The 16,642-nt window shown below is 41.4% G+C and overlaps 1 protein-coding gene across 3 annotated transcripts in view; it reads left to right on the top strand.

Moving 5' to 3' along the window:
- zmiz2 (zinc finger, MIZ-type containing 2) overlaps positions 1-16,642 on the top strand; it is a 52,444-nt gene that overhangs the window by 23,540 nt on the left and 12,262 nt on the right. For all 3 annotated transcript variants that reach the window (XM_007250269.4, XM_022680824.2, XM_022680823.2), the window contains exons 2-6: positions 6,617-6,722; positions 11,891-12,005; positions 13,207-13,400; positions 14,938-15,121; positions 16,347-16,571. In XM_007250269.4, coding sequence (XP_007250331.2) covers positions 6,673-6,722; positions 11,891-12,005; positions 13,207-13,400; positions 14,938-15,121; positions 16,347-16,571 — 768 coding nt within the window. In that variant the 5' untranslated portion in view covers positions 6,617-6,672. The remainder of the gene's footprint in view (positions 1-6,616; positions 6,723-11,890; positions 12,006-13,206; positions 13,401-14,937; positions 15,122-16,346; positions 16,572-16,642) is intronic.

Here is a 16,642-nt window from a genome sequence, read left to right as displayed (position 1 = left end):
TTTAGACGCTTTTTTCTCTCACTTTATTTATTTATGAATCATTTGATTTATTGAAATAGCAGGGGTTACAGTTCTGTTGATTGTTATACTTGGGCTGGGTAATAGTTCAAAAATGAAGTGTTTTACAAAATGTGATGTAAATTAATGTGTTAATTATAGCATGCAAGCCTTTCACCAGCAGGAGCGAGGTTTTGTTCCTTCCCATTTCTTTGTATCAGATCCCTGCTCAAGTCCTCCATTCCCAACCTGGCCTTCATTCTGCTTCAGTCCGTGGTTTTGCACGCTCTCGAACGCGCCATTCCCTCAGAGAGCTGAATCTGCACTTCGGTTTTAAGAGCGCTGACACACGGCCATTTCTCCGGCATATCAGAAATCAAAAGACCTGCAGGGCTTCTGTGTGCTGCTGGCAGGAAAAGTGGAGGCGTTTGGGAACCTTAAAGGAATTACCTCATCTGAAAAATGCTAACATAGCTCAGAGAGAAAACGAGCGAGACGAGTATAAGGTCATTTCAGGAACTCTTGACCGGGCTCGGATAGATTGCGCATGTTTATAAGCAATGCTAGACTTTTTGGCTAAAGCTCTACCCTCTTTGTGAGGTCTACGCTAGGATGTGCCCGGTATTTCCCAGGTATTGTACTAGAATGGTGCATTGGCAAGAAACTGGTGATGCAATGCTCGTCATGATACAGGGTTATGGTTCAGTGTATTGCAATGTATTGTGTTAATTTTTGTTAATTTAATAGCCTAAATGTATTGTCGTAAAATAATTACAAAACTAACAATAACATTTGTAAATATTTATTGAACAAAGACAAATTTTAATATCTCAGCAGACATACCAACAAAGCACAATATATTGTTTCTATTACATATATTTATCATTGTTGGCCCACTGCTGTAAAATTATTGCTGCCGCTGCTGATTCAGGTTTTTATGCAGTGTCATGAAGATGCAATTGTGAACCCTGCATAGTAAACCATTTCATATAAAATATCAGTTGCAGGCAGCAGTCTTTAGCTATGCTGTATAGCAGTTTAGCTGCAGTGCTAGCTAGCTTTTCTTTTTTTCTGAGCTGGATTGCTCTCTGACAGTTTATGACAGACCATGTCCATGTGTGATCTCAGTCTTTACTTTAGTGATACCCTGCTGGCCTTGTTTTAAGCTAATTCTGATGTCTCTTTTTGCCTTCGTTTTGTGGCCTGGAATCCAGTAAAGTGTCCCCACTGCTGAAAGAAGTACTAGAGAGGAAACATGACTGCTGTCCCTTATAAAAACACACCACCCCCACCTGATGTGTTAATTAGGGAACACTTGAGAAACATACTCTTTAGATTGTGCATGTTTTGTTTGTTTGTTTGTTCGTTTGTTTAGATGTTATCAATGCAGTGCTTCTTGGCTGATGCATAACTTATCCAAACTTTGTTCTGCTGGTGGAGGGAAGCGTCCCAGGCAAACCTGGCAACTGGAAGGGAAATATGAGAGGGGGAATTAAAGAGTGAAGAGAAGGGAATGGAAAGGGAGATTGCAAAAGATATCCTGAGAGGGAGGGTGATGTTTTTAAGGGAGTGTTGTGCTTAGTTTGATATTGGGTAAATGTAGGAGGGGGTGCGCAGCCAGATGAAGGCAGTCCAGGCCAGGAGAGAAATGAGAGGAAAAGAGGAGGTGGTTTGAATGATCCGAGGAAATAGAAAGAGAGAGAGTGAGAGAGAGTACGAGGAAGAGAAAGAACAGTGTGTTCTGTTCGTTCCAGGGTAAAAACAGTTTGTGCCGTGATCCATCACACACACAAGGGAGAGCAGGAGACGGAGATGCTAAAGTGTACTACCAAAGGGCTCGTAAATAAGATCCACTTGTTTAAGTGTGTGCGGTGTCCACGCAGTGCCAGACTGCGTGTGCCTGCTTTGTCGTCGGCTCCATGACGTAGACTCGAACCAAACCCCCGTTTGTGGCTGCCCGTGCCCACACGCCAGTCTCTTGGTGTGTGTTTCTGCGCTTATGCTCGACAGAAGTGGTGCGCATTATGTCGCCGCTTTGAGCACCCCATTCAAAAGCCAGAGCGTGTGGTTTTACAAGAGGGAGGCAGAGAAAAAATGCTGCAGTGTCGCATCAAAGCCGTGCTGGCAGATGCTGCTGCTGCTGTGTTGCTGTCATCTGTAGTACCTGTTTGGATGACTGCTCCTTTGCTGAAGGGGCTCTCCAATATATATGATGCTAATAACCGCAGAGGTTGGCTTTCTCAAGTGCAGGCCTAATTAGTCACAGGTAGTTCGGCCCATCAGCCAATCAGCTGTCGTTAATTAAATCATTGTGTAAAAGACATTGGGCTGCATGTAATTAAAGCGTGGGTTTCTTAATACCCAGAAAGGTGCAAAGATCAGACTTGATCAAGTACTTTACGTAAATGAACTCAATGATCCATTAAAGAACGTCATGATTTCTGTTTGTTCTTATTACCAACAAATGCAACTTGGCCATGGAAGAGAGCACCAGACAAGAACATGACGCAAAAACACTGAGGAGCTCATAGGGAGAAATACCCATTGTACGGCATGTTAGTTAGCATCATTATGAGGCTAGAGGGATGCAAAGAACAGACTTACCTTACATAAATGAACTCAGAACAAGAACATCATGATTTCAGTTTTTTTTTTTTCTCGTTAAAGTCAAGAACATAAAGAACGTCATTAAGAGGCTAGGAGTGTTTTTAATTCCAAGAATGCAAAGAACAGACCCAGAACAGATAAATTACCTTTACATAAATGGACTCAGAACAAGAACATCATGTTTTCTGTTTGTTCTTATTACCAACTAATGCAACTTGCCCGTGGAAGATAACATCAGACAAGAACATGAACACTCGAGCATGTGTGGAGAAACAGCCCTTGTATGGCATGTTATTAAGCGTCATTATGAGTGACATCATCTAGTGGTGTTCTTCAATACCAAGAACATAAAGAACTGCCTTGAAACAAACTCGCAGGTCACCAACTGATGTATCTTTGTTTTTTGGGGGGATTATAAAGAACACATCTGGATACTTACCACTGACTATTCTTAGTAAATGTGTTCTTGAATATGGGTGTGCAACTTGGGCAGTAGAAGATGACAATTGTACGTTAAGTGTCATTTTAAGGTTACGTGTGTTTCTCGGTACCTGGAATATAATATAAATTGTTGTCCTGGTGAGAACATCCTTGATAAGTTACCTTGTAAGAACAAACTCACAAGAACACAAGGTTCTGCTTCAGGTGTGGAAGCTATCCGCTCCTGGTGCCACGTGTGCGGTAATGTGGTTGGTTCATTTTGTTACGTGACGGCTGGCACTTATTACCATACTTCCTACTCCCTACTTTTTCATCAGTGTATCGTAATAAAGCACACGGTCACACGTGGGACTGGAGCGAGGGAACTGTTATAATCGTAGTTTAAAGTGTGGGTACTGACAGCATGGTAATAAATTAATGTAGCACCCAAGTCAAAAGGTTTAGAGTTTATTTTCCACATATTCATGTAACATAATATTTTCAAGGCTTTCTATTATTTCCTCAATGGTAAATTAATCAGATGATCACTCCATCACTAATATAATCAGCAGCGACAAGGAAAGATATCATTATGATTGCTATCTGTGTTGGACTGATTTCAGTACAAATAAAACAAATGAATCTTTGTTGGCTATTAATTATTCTTTCTATGATGTACAGTGTGTTTACTTGGCCAGCACAGCCAATTAATTTAAACAAGCTGATAAGTGAGCTTAATTTAAAAACTTAAAAACATTTATATTGAATATTCGAAATCATTAAGTTCATAGAGTTCATTGCTTTTCAAAGGGGTGTAATTGCATTATTATTGTGGCTGTATATTCTCCCAGATATAGCTAACATAATGGGAAGGTCATGTCCATATGTTTTATGATAAATCATTAATTATCATGTAATTATCATCCAGTTTACTGCTACGTTAATTACAGGGTGCATTACATAAATTGGCTAAACTCATTTGTATTGACTGAAATACATTGTGATGCACATTCTGGCTTTTTTTTTTTTCAACTCTGTTTAAGATATCGAGATTAGAACCGATGAACGGGTATCGTACCACCTTTAGTGACAGTTATGGTACACGGGCTCCTGTAGCGCCGCAGAGCAGGAAGACAAAGACCTGAAACTAAACAAACAGTGCTGATTTCTCTTTCTCGCACGTGTGTGCGTGTGTGCGCGTGTGTGTGAGTGTGTATCAGTGAAAAAGAGGACAGCCTCAGCATGTTAATATTATTAAGCCTGCTTCACTCAAGTGGTGATCAAAACACCACAATAGAGGATCTCATTGAACCCCCCCCCCCCTCTTCTCAAACACACACAGACACACACACACACACACACACACACACGCACTCTCTCTCGTTCTCTCACATACACCCCGTTTCCCTCCCTCCCATCCTCTCATTATCCCTGTAGGTGTCCGTATCTCTGTGATAAACTCCGCCGCTGCTTTGAGTGACTCTTTCCGTCACCCCCCACCACCACCTCCACCCCCCAGCCTCTCTTCTCCATCCTTCTTTTCAGAGCTGTAGGGTGTCTGACCTAGATCCGTAAAGGAGAGGGCGAGGGAGCCGGGCTGGAGAACGAGGGAGAGAGGGATGAAGAGCGAGGGGGGAGGGGGTGACAGGCACTGATGTTGGCAGCAAATTAGCATGTCTGTTAATGGTGCTTACCCTGGAGATCGGAGACAGACGCAGAGGTATTGAACAAGGAGGGGCAGAGTAAAGCTTATTGTAGAGGGCAGCACTGAATCAGAGTGTGTATTTATAGCACACATGTATTCAGACACTACATGTAATTAAGAAACCACTTCAGTTTCTGAATCAGTTTCTCTGATTTTTATTTATGTTTGAGTAAAATTTACATTTGTTTTATTCTATAAACTACATACAACATTTCTCACAAATTCCACATAAAAATATTATGTAGAGCATTTATTTGCAGAAAATGAGAAATGGCTGAATTAACAAAAAAGATGAAAAGAATAATGCAAAGAAAACAAGTTCATATTCATAAAGTTTTAAGAGTTCAGAAATCAATATTTGGTGGAATAACCCTGTTTTTTAATCACAGTTTTTTCATGCATCTTGGCATCATGTTCTCCTCCACCAGTCTTACACACTGCTTTTGGGAAACTTTATGCTACTCACTCCTGGTGCAAAAATTCAAATAATCAAATTTAAGTGGTCTTTAATTTTTTTCCAAAGCTGTATATAGTTTAGGCTTTAGTGGCTTTTTTAACTAAATGTATATCTACTAATATTTCCTCTTGCTTTATGTAAAGATGTACAGTCTACGTTACACCATAAAAAAATGAATTTAACCAGTAAGTGATTTAATTTAATTAAAGTCTTAAGTCTTTTGTCGATACACAGCACTATCAGAATAATGTTTCTATAGCTAAACTGTCCCATTTGACCTCATGTCCCAACCACCCATAACTCACACAATAAATACACACACACAGAGACACACGTGTGTCGTCCCTAACAACCACAATCCACATAATACACATGTACACAAAAGCCCGATCAGGACGAGCCGTCTCTGTCTCCAAACGAGCTCCCCTGGTCACTCTGAATAATTGATGGAGGTTGAAGGCATTATCTTTGAGGAGGGCTCGAATCGCACAGACAGCCAGCCATGAGATCCTCAGCCCTTTTTTCCACACTGCATTTTTCTCTTCCTTTTGAAATCAAAGCGCTATAAATAGCCCCCTCCTCTCCCCTCATCATCCCACCCCCCACCCCCATCTCCTCTCTCTCTCTCTTCTCTCCTCTTTTGGAGGAGAGGAGGAATCTGCAGCCATCCAGCAGCGGTGTTCAGAGCAAGGGCGTGCTTGCTTGTCCACAAAAAATGTGTTTTACAGAACACATCATCTCTCTCTCTCTCTCTCTCTCAGCTCCCCTCAGCACCCACGACTCACCTCGCTTTGCCTTTTGTCTTCCTTTCCTGCTTTCCAGCATTAAAAATTACTCTCTCCTTTTCTTTTATCCACCCATCCTTAACACTACCCACCACTGCCTCCTCAAAAAATTAAAATCTCCAAAATCAAAATATATAATAACCTTATGATAGAATTGTCCTGTATTGTAAATGCTTGCATTACATTACATTACATTGTGTGGTTCTGTGTGTCTGTGTGTCAATGGGTTTATATTTTATTCTATATTATTATATCATTGTCAAAAATGAAACCAGTGAAACGCAAAAATGAAACGCTTGTGAAACGAATTCTTGCATGTTATCAAAGCTGTGGGGGTGAGCGCAGAAATGTGTGCCTGAGCTGAGTGAGCTGAGCCTAGCTGAGCTGGGCGTTTGGTGATTAACCCCTTGTGCCCATGGGGCTGTGCAGCAACAGCAGCGGCAGCAATAGCAATCAAAGAGAAGCCAGCTAGCTGCACAGTGCTGCTGCAGATGCTGGCACGACTTGTGCTCCTCAGTGAGTCATAACGGAAAGAAAAGGAGGGAAAAAGGCAACCTTTGGTTTTGTATCAAAGTGACATTTATTTTCTTTTTTTCTTTGTCCCCCTCTTCTCTCTGTCTTCTCTTCTCTCGTCTTTATTCTCAGACTGCCTGCCAGGTTGAGGTGATTTGGGGTTCCCTGCTGACCCCCACGTTCCTCCGATGAACCCCATCAACTCCATGAAACCTGCCCTGCCTCCAACGCCACACAGGTGTGTTTGTGTTTTGAGATGGTTTCGATCCGAATCTGTATCGGCATTTGGTCCGTTACTGACCAATATATTTGATCATTCACTCATCGTATGACATCAGACAGACAGGGCCAATCAACTTACTGATCCAGATTCCAGTCCACACCTTGCGTTGAACCATGGATTATAACCTGTCATAACATAACATGAGACACATCACTGATTCAGATTCCATTACACGTCTTACTGAAGTCGGTAGCTGCACTCCAAAGCCTAGGCTGCAGCCATTTCTCAGCTCTTCCAAAATAAAAGACCCTTCATATACGATTGAGGAATGCAGCCGACATTCAAAGCAGTTTGGATGTGTTAGCCATAATTCACTGCGCTTAACTTTCTATATACACAACTACTGATGTTGCAAAGCAGTTTTACAGAAATGTGGTAGCAGGACAGAGAAAATCACACAAAACTAAGGATGTAACGATTAGTCGATATAATCGACAGTGTTGATTATAAAAGAAATTGACGATCCACAAGACAGAAACACAATAGAGAAAGGGTAACACTCAGGCCGACATCTCCAATAGTGCCCAAACACAACAGATTACACATTTTCTCACTAAATAACAGCACCTACAAAGCTTCTACCATTAAAGGACAATGTTCCAGACATTTGTAGGGCATTTAAATCCCAGGTTCAGGTGTTTCTATCATTTTGAAGCGATAAAGTAAGCATGAAACAGGAGGGCATGGCAGAAATAATTGTTGACTAATCAAATAATCAGAAATACAATTGCCAGACTAGTAGTCTACTACAATAAGCATTAGTTGCAGCCTTAGACAAAACTTTGCACATAGAACATACAACCCACAGTTAGTGATTGTAGCATAGAAATGTTCATTTTTATACTTTATGTGAAGATACTGTTTGAAAAACACATTAATTTCATCCCACAATTACATAACGTGACTGTTGCTTATGTCCTCAGCACAAAACCTTGTTAGACTGTTCCATATGTGTGATCTGTAGGATGCTGAGAAGCAGTGTGAGTGAGCTGATAAGGTTGAGTTTGCTGTTGGTTTAGTAGTTCAGTAGTTTAGTCTGGAAAGGCTGAACAGCAGGACAGTTAGCTGTAATGTGTGTTAAACCAGGATGCTAATGGGTGAAAATACAATTGCTTCATACAATTTAACCAGTTTAATCAGTTTAATCACCTACTTATTTCACACGAAAGAGTTAATGCTCAGAAACATGCTCAGAAATATTAAAGGCCAATTTATACTTCTGCACCAATTATATATTGCTACACATACCCTATGCATAACTGCTCATTTACAGTCCAAGTATAATCTGCCATGAAATAAATGGCTTTGGAGTGTACTTAAATTCAGTGTTTTGTGCAGCTCTGGAAAAAAATTAGAGAGCACTTCAGTTTCTGAATCAGTTTCTTTAATTTTGCAGAAAATGAGAAATGAGGAAAAAGATGCAGAGATCAAAGACCTCAAATAATGTTTTAATCGCAGTTTTAATGCATATTGGCATGTGCTTCTCCACCAGTCTTACACACTGCTTTTGGATAACTTTTTGACTTTACTCCTAGTGCAAAAATCCAAGCAGTTCAGTTTGGTTTGATGATCAGCTTGTGATCATCCTTCTTATTCTTGATTATATTCCAGAGGTTTTCAGTTTGGTAAAATTTAAGAAACTCTTAATGTCTTAAGTGGTCTTTTTTCCAGGGCTGTATGTATTTTTGCACTTCTTTTAAATATGATTTGCTGTGTGGTCTATTTTATCCTCATTATGTAACCTTAAATGGACAGTACGATCAATGATATGTATATAAAAAAAGTTTCTATATACACTATCACTAATATAAAAAGAGCTCTCCTATCTGAAGGTATGTATAGGAAACTTTAAAAACTTTAAAAAGAAAGTGGATTAGACCATTACTAGATTTTTTTTTGTGTGTGTTTACTCGCATTCACCCACACAAACACACAATCAAACACACACACACACACACACACACACACACACTCCTTCCTCCTGTAGCTCTTCAATCTCTTGATCTGTAACCGTTTCCTTGTACTGAAGCACTGAGCACAGCGAGCTCCCAGTGGGCTGAGAAGCCGCCACGCATGAGCTGGTGACGTCTTTAACCTCTCTGGTGACATCTAGGTTTCGATGTGGTCGCAGAAACGAGCTCCACACAAGAGCTGCCAGTCACAACACACAGCCTGGATCACCATCTGAGATATATTAGCTGCTGGGTTGATCTTTTTATTTTTGTGATACTGATTAATAACTTATTTTTGAAAAGCACCGCTTTTATTAGCAGTTTTTTAAGCCCTTGGTGGTTGACTGTCCGTGAACTAGGGCTGGGCAGTATATCGTAAATATGGATATAATCAAAAACATTTTGTACTAGTTGTTAGGCCTGCCTTAATGACTAATAATATTTTTGGTGCCTTTATATTGTCACAGTAATAATTGCAATAAACAACAAGCAACGTAATTCAGTATAGTTTCTACAATCCTGCGAAATTCAGTGTTTTCTAAATGTCTAAAGCTGTGGGAGGAGTAGCGTTTAGATAAAAACGAATATAATAATAATAAGAAAAATAACAAGAAGATTAAGAAGAAAAGTTAGCTGCTTTTTTCGAAGCCAACTTAATAGACCATTTAAATCCACTGATATATAGCATATTTTTGCAAGTGCACACTTTTAAGCATTGACTCATTTTATCTTGAACAGAATCAAGTGCAGTTATCACAATAATTAAAAAAGTGTTGAATAAGTAGTGTAAATGTAAACAACTATACAAAAATGTACACTTAAAGCTCTACAGTAAAAATCAAAACAAATATAAAATAGACTGCTCTTCAGACAGAATATCATTCACATATCACAATGTGCACTTTTGTATCCTAGTTTATGACAGTATGATGATCTGGTACAACCATAACAGTCAAAAAGTCAAAATAAAAGAGATTTAATGTATTTTTTATATAATATCTAAAAAAGCTCAAAAGAAACATGCTAAAAGAGTGTTCTTCAGGCTGTCGCTAGCCCTCAGCGACACGCTGAACCCTCACTTATCATTTGCGTCGCCTCGGCTCTCTCTGCCACACTGTTGATCTGGATTGCAATTGGCTGCACCGGCAGCTCACCGCTGATTGGGCGCCTGGGGTTTTGGCTCCGGAACAGCGGTTTCCTGTTTCAGAGGGCCGGTGGGGGGGCATCTGGTGGTTTCTGCAGAGGAACTGAAGAAAAACCTCAGCCTCCCGCGGAATTCTCTCAGCTACCGGTGGACAATCCAGCCAACAAAGCGACCTCTCCAAGCCCCAGAACCAACCCTGCAATGATGACCCACCGCTGCAGGCCGGCGCTCAGAGCCGCCGCAGAACCTCAATATCCTGTGGGCTCGTGGCCAGCGGTGGAGGGCTGCAGGTCGAGCTGGAACAGCGTCCAGCAGCTCTGTGGACTTTCTACTTTCTAGTCTTAAAGAGGCAGGGCTTCTGTTTAGAGCGGGAACTATTGATTTTTGATTAATAATTCACTAATGTGGTGATAATTTGGCCAATTATTTATGCAATCTGTAATATGTTTGTTTGTTTGTTGTTGTTTTTATATATAACAGCTACAAACTTTCATTGGAGACAAAAACAACAGTATTATTGTTGAGTGCTCAACAGGTTACTGTTGACAAAATATTAATGTCACAAAATAATTGGCATTTCAGTGCTGCCACATTTTCTAAACTACCAACACCAGTGTGATACCTATAAGCATTACCCTACCCTACTCTTAACCTTGCTTTAATTCAGTCAAAAATGTGCATAGCTCAATATTCATTTATTGACCGTTTTAATGGCCATCAGCTGCCGGAGCCCTGAGAGAGCACAATTTGCTTTGCTCTCTGGGTAGTTACTGTAGATGGCACTCTTTTCCATCATCATCATTATATGATGTGGATCAGCACAAGGCAAGGCGTCTGTGAGCTGATGTATCAGAACAGAGTCGCTGCATTTTCCTCCGAGCGTTAGCGCTGTGATGCTACTCGGCAATGTTGCATCAGCAGTAATTCAAAAAGAGGCGGAGTCTGACTTTCTATGTGTCGGAGGAGGCATGTGCTAGTCTCCTTTCTCTTTGTATTGGGGCGTCACTAGTAATAAGAGGAGTCCTAATGAGTGGGTTGGGTAATTGACCTTGTAAATTGGGAAGGGAAAGGGATAAAAATGTAGAATTATTATTATTTGCAAAGCTTGCTTTAGTTTAATAAGGACTGTCCATGTTCTCTTGGAGCCACTGGTTTGCAATAGGGTTGGTAATCAGTGTTTATACACATGCCAATCATCAAGCATTTTAGCATCGTCTCAAACCCGGCGTTTATGCTGAATATTAGCAGTGCTGAACCTCAGTGCTCAACTTAATTGGACGCCTTTCAGTCTTTCTCTGGTTTTGGAATGCTCGTTAGTCTCAGTATTAATATTGTGTGTATCACACAGTGGCAACATGCACGGCGTGTAATCACACACGGCTAATTTTTACCAGCTGTATTTTCCCCGCTTTGATACTGAGCTGCGGCTAATGTAGTTCGGCTAATTTTGGAAAGATTAAATGGGACCAATCTGGTTTGATCCAGTTATACAGAAAACAGTAGGTACTCAAACACACACACACACAAGCGCCAACACTTACACTCTCTCCCCCCTCTCCCTTGGCATCGCTACTCTTTCCTGTCTCTAAGTGACTGTAGTCGCCATGGTAACATTGTGCCGAGCACCTCTAGAGCATGTGGCGGTGGCACATTCAAGTCACACAAAGACTCTCCTATAAACGCTCCCTCTCTCTTTTGCTCTCTCCCACACACACTCACAGACTCTCTCTCTCTTTCGCATGGCATCTCTCGCTCCGTTAGCACCATATGTCAGTATCGCACAAAGACACGAGTACAAAAATCCCACCATGTCGTCTCAAACCAGCCTCAGGTTCCAGCGTTTGATGGGCACGCCTGAGTCTGCGGTGAATCTGGCTCTGGCAGCTGCCCGGGCTCTCAGTACAGAGGGCACCGAGTGAAAAACCACAAAGGGGAGAATGGAGTGGTGAGAATGGAGGGGTGGGGGGGTCTTTTACAGTCTTGTTCTCTTGCTCTCTGGTCCTAATCCCGGCTGTCTCTCCCCCCAGTGACGGCTCTTACCCCTATGACCCAGCGTCCTGGCAGCAAGGCACCAACCAGCCCCCCGGCTCCCTCTCTGTGGTAACCACAGTGTGGGGGGTTACCAGTCCTTCACCCAGCCAGGTAAGCCTGGCCTCACTGTCACTGTTGTCACACACACACACACACACACACACGCACACACACACAAAAACTCATATCTCAAAAGATGACAGCTTTATATGAATTTTATTCATTTTGGAACTTTTCTATTGGTACATTCTAAAAGAATATAAGGAGAAATGCTTAAAAAAAGGTTACAAGGTTTTTGCATGACCATACTGAATTTTGACTTGTTTATACAGCTGTAGGAAAGATATAAGGTTTAATAGAACAAAAAAAAAAAGTGCATGAATTCAATTCAATACATTATTGATTTGGACTGCATTTGTTACTTTTACTTTCCATTACATGCCTACCAGACACATTGTATTTGCCCAATATTGTATATTTTACTGCAGTATTGGATACATAGAATCTATTGCATCACTGTATTCTAGTAAAATCTATATTCTATAATATTATTGTGTGTTATAATATTATATGGAAAATTATACAGCAATTAGTATAAAGATATTAAAGTAGGAAAGAGCTGGCAAGACAGTCATATGCATGATATTAAATCTAAAAGCCAGACTTAATGTATATGTATAAATATGGTGTCCAAAGTACTACCATGCACAGCCAGAATGCTCTTCTAAGTATGCATGATTTATAATGCTAATTTAGCATTAGCTCCCCTATGCATTTGTCTCTATGTTTACGCCAAGTTCAGTGTAGTATACAGGCTTTTTTCAGCCGCTCAAGACATTGTGCACTTTTTATGTTGCAGCTTTACTGTGATTTACTGTGATTTATAGTGATTTACACTGATTTACACTGATTTACGATGATTCAATCAGTTAACGTGTTCTTTTAGCCTCTTAGCTGCCTGCCACATCTCAGTATCTCGGTAACCTCAGTAACATGAGTGGCAGACGTGTTATAGAGTGTAAATGTAGCCACAGCCTTGGTGTAACCACTGGCTGTATAAGTACAGATTTATAAAGTATTGTTATGCAAAGGAACCAGAGGCATCTAGTTATTGTTATAACTGATATCGTTATAACTTGAAGTCGCTATGCTTGATTTTATTCAGCTGCATAGTTTGATTAAATGTTTTTTTCCCCCCATAAAACAACACAGAACACTAACTGCTGTAAACAAATCAGTTCTGTTTATCAGTTGTATATAAATTTTTTCCTTATTTCTCTGTAAAGAATATGGTTCTCAACTCTTTCATCAGGTTTTTGGCGCGCCCATGGGCCCAGGAGGTAACTCGGCTGGAGGTCACATGATGCCCGGCAACAGCCCTGGCATGAACTCGCCCCAGTTTATGGGGCAGCAGGGGTACCCGGAGCCCAACAAGGGCTACATGCAGCAGGGCATGTACGGCCGGCCCAGCGGGGGATATCCGACCGGGCCCGCATACGGCGGCAGGTAATAGCAGAACACTTTGGTTTGTTTGTTGTCTTAAAGAGTGTGCAATTGCTTGGCTATGCTATTATACTATCATTACATTAGTGGCATTTAATTGTCTTAAAATGACAATTATAATTTTATCCAGTCTTGAGACTGGCTGTTAGCATTGTGGCTAACCCTATATTCTATAATTTATATATCGGGTTTAGAACAACCGACCACAATATATGAATCGGCAAAACGTGCACTATCCAAACAGTATGCTGTCATCAACTATCTGTGAGAAATCCAGCTCAGAAAAACAGCTAAAATCCACTTCACAGTTTAAGTCCCACAGCACAAGGGTAGTAAAGTAGTAACGTAATGTATAACTCATAAGAGACCAGACCCATTTCAAAATATTGATATCAATTTTAATATTTAATCAGATAAAATCGTGGGAACATGACTGTAAATCTTTTAAGGGTAAAATCCTGATGCAGCACACCTAAGAAGATATTTAGAAGCTAAAAATACGGTTTAAAGAGTTTTAGTTTAGTTTTATCTCCAGCACTAACCCAAAAGCATGTCTACATTCTGTGGTTTAATAAGTAAGGTGAGATAAACGAACACAGATTCACACACTGCGCTGTAGTGAGGCTCTCAGGATGTCATTTAGGAACTTCAGGAGTTAAAATGAAGGCTGTTAAATGGTCTAGGGTTACTTTGGGTTAAGTCAGTATTGTTGCCTTTACTTTCTTTCCCACATGTTGATATGCATTGTTTATTTATTAATTTAACAGTGTAATCTGATCTGTATTAGGTATCGACCAATAGGCAAAGTTTGTATATATTTGTTTTGTAAACTGACAACATAGGCGGATCGTTGCATTTGTAATTGCAATAGATAGTGTGGTATATTGTATTATATTATATTATGTTATATTATAGCTCCTGGATAATGATACATATTGTATTGTCAGGTTCTTGCCATTACATGATGAGCTCATTTCTAAACTGTGGCTCTAAATGTGTGTGTATTTGAATGTGTGTGTGTGTTTGGAGTGTGCTAAGTTTAGGTTGTGTTGAGTGTTGAGGGAGTAGGGTGACGTCAGAGCGCCGCTCCAGCGTCACCGTGCGGGGGCTGAGCGCACGCTCTTAGCTCAGTGCGTGCATATCAGAGAGGGAGTCCCGCCCCTGCACTGACTCACTCTTCTGCCCACACACACTCACCCGCGCACTCCAGCACTCCGGCTCGTACACACCAGTGTTGTCTTTTCCCCCAGGAGTGATTTGCATAGCAATAAATCTTTTGAATCACTGACTCGGAACATTTCATTTTGCTCTCGCTCTGCGAGACATAGCAACGATCAGGCTTTCTACTACGCCGCATAGCAACACGCATAATCAGCCACGTTCACGTCTTGATCCTCTGTGAAATATGTCACACCGCCTCTGGCCATGTTCTCCAGCGCGGCCGGTGTTAATCTCGTGTTACGGTGAACGCTGCGAGATGCTGTTTGATGCCATGAATGACTTGTTTGCATGTATGTGTGTTTCTCTTTTTCTGCCAAAGCTACCCTAATAATGGCGGGGGCTCCCTTGGGATGCCACCTCACGGAGTCCGCCCCCCTACTGACTTCACCCAGGCTGCCGCCGCCGCCGCCGTGGCAGCTGCCGCCGCTACGGCCACCGCAACCGCCACTGCCACTGTGGCTGCGATACAGGAGAAGCAGAACCAGGAGATGAATTATGGGCCTGTAAGGAGCATTTCATGTTTATTTGTTTGCCATCATTTACTTAGCTGGTAATAGATTGTTTTATGATCTACATTTTAGGAGAAATAAAACATAAAACATAATAAACACATTTTACATTCTGATTTGGGCCACTTAAGTTTTAAAATGTGTAAAACTTGATACATATACAACTTAATTTGCAGCAATGCCATTCAAGTCTGAACAGCCAGTTCGTGTCAATTCATGCAGCTATATAATATGTATCTACTGTATGTCTGTAAGCAATGCAATTGACAATTGGGTTACGTTCACACAGCAGATAAAACTTTCCCAAATCCAACTTTTTTTTTTGTCATATATGGCATGACAAGATGTGTTATCTGTGTAGCAGTGCGTGACCATAAATAAGCACATCTTCAGTTATGATTTGGCCAAATCAACTTCAAAGAAATTAAGGATGCAAACTAGAAATGTGTGTATCAGCAAAAAATGTAATATACTTGGTGATGAGCCCAGCTGTCAGTCACTGATGGCTTCTGTGATGCTGGAGAAAACAGTGATGAAACCGAAACTTCATGTGAAGCACTGCTTTTTAGACCAGTGTCAAATATAGATCATATTAACAAGATAAATGTGATTTTTTTTTCTGCTGTGTAAATGTAGCCTCTCTCTGGACCTTACATGACCAGAAAACAGAAAGCAGCCAAAAAAATCAAACCATCCTGATGCATCCGTATCCTGCTTTAGTACACGTGTCCTCTAGCAGGTTTCTGGTGATTGAAGGGTACAGCTTTCAGCTCCAGTTTCTCTTTCATGGCGAATGCACTACTGCCACTGCAATTGAAATCTAGTGTGCCATTGTGTGAAGATCTAACCAGTGCCGAGCGCTAATCTCGCCCCCTGCTGGCACAAAGCAGATTACCCAGCTCCTGCAATTCCAGAAACATGGTTTTAATTATTATTATAAAGCACAGATTTTTTCCCTTTTGCTTTGCTTTGTTCAGTGCAAATCTTTTAAATGCTGAATAGTAAATATAAGTAGACGCCACATCATAACCACATTATAGCGACGAGGGCAGATTTGATTGTTCACGCTGGTGACCTAGTTGCTGCTTTCCTTTCTGTGCCCAGCCAGAGCTCGTCATCTCTGGCTGCTGGCAGCAGGCACGTCTCCAGCCATTGTTCGGTGCTGCTGGGTCTGATGGGCGTGGGGCCGTTTGTGTTTTTTCTCTCCTTTGCTTCGCAGATGGGTGGCGCTTCCTCTTACAACACCCAGTTCCTGTCCCACTCCGGACCCCGTGGCCCGCCCGCCATGGCCCCCTCTGGCATGGTGGGCTCCAGGCCCCCCTCTATGGGACCCATGTATGCCTCGCAGGGGCAGCGGCTTCCCCAGCACTCGGGCTACCCGGGCGGCCAGCAGGGACCCCCGCCGCGACACCAGCAGGGGTTAAAACGCCCCTACAACTCGGAGGTTAGTGAGGATGAGCTTTATCAGACTATTATCTATATTACTATTATATTTGTTTTTCCTAATAAACTGGA

Source organism: Astyanax mexicanus, chromosome 20, assembly GCF_023375975.1.
Source record: "Astyanax mexicanus isolate ESR-SI-001 chromosome 20, AstMex3_surface, whole genome shotgun sequence".
In the NCBI taxonomy this organism is placed as follows: domain Eukaryota; kingdom Metazoa; phylum Chordata; class Actinopteri; order Characiformes; family Acestrorhamphidae; genus Astyanax; species Astyanax mexicanus.
This window is presented reverse-complemented; position numbering and strand designations above follow the sequence as displayed.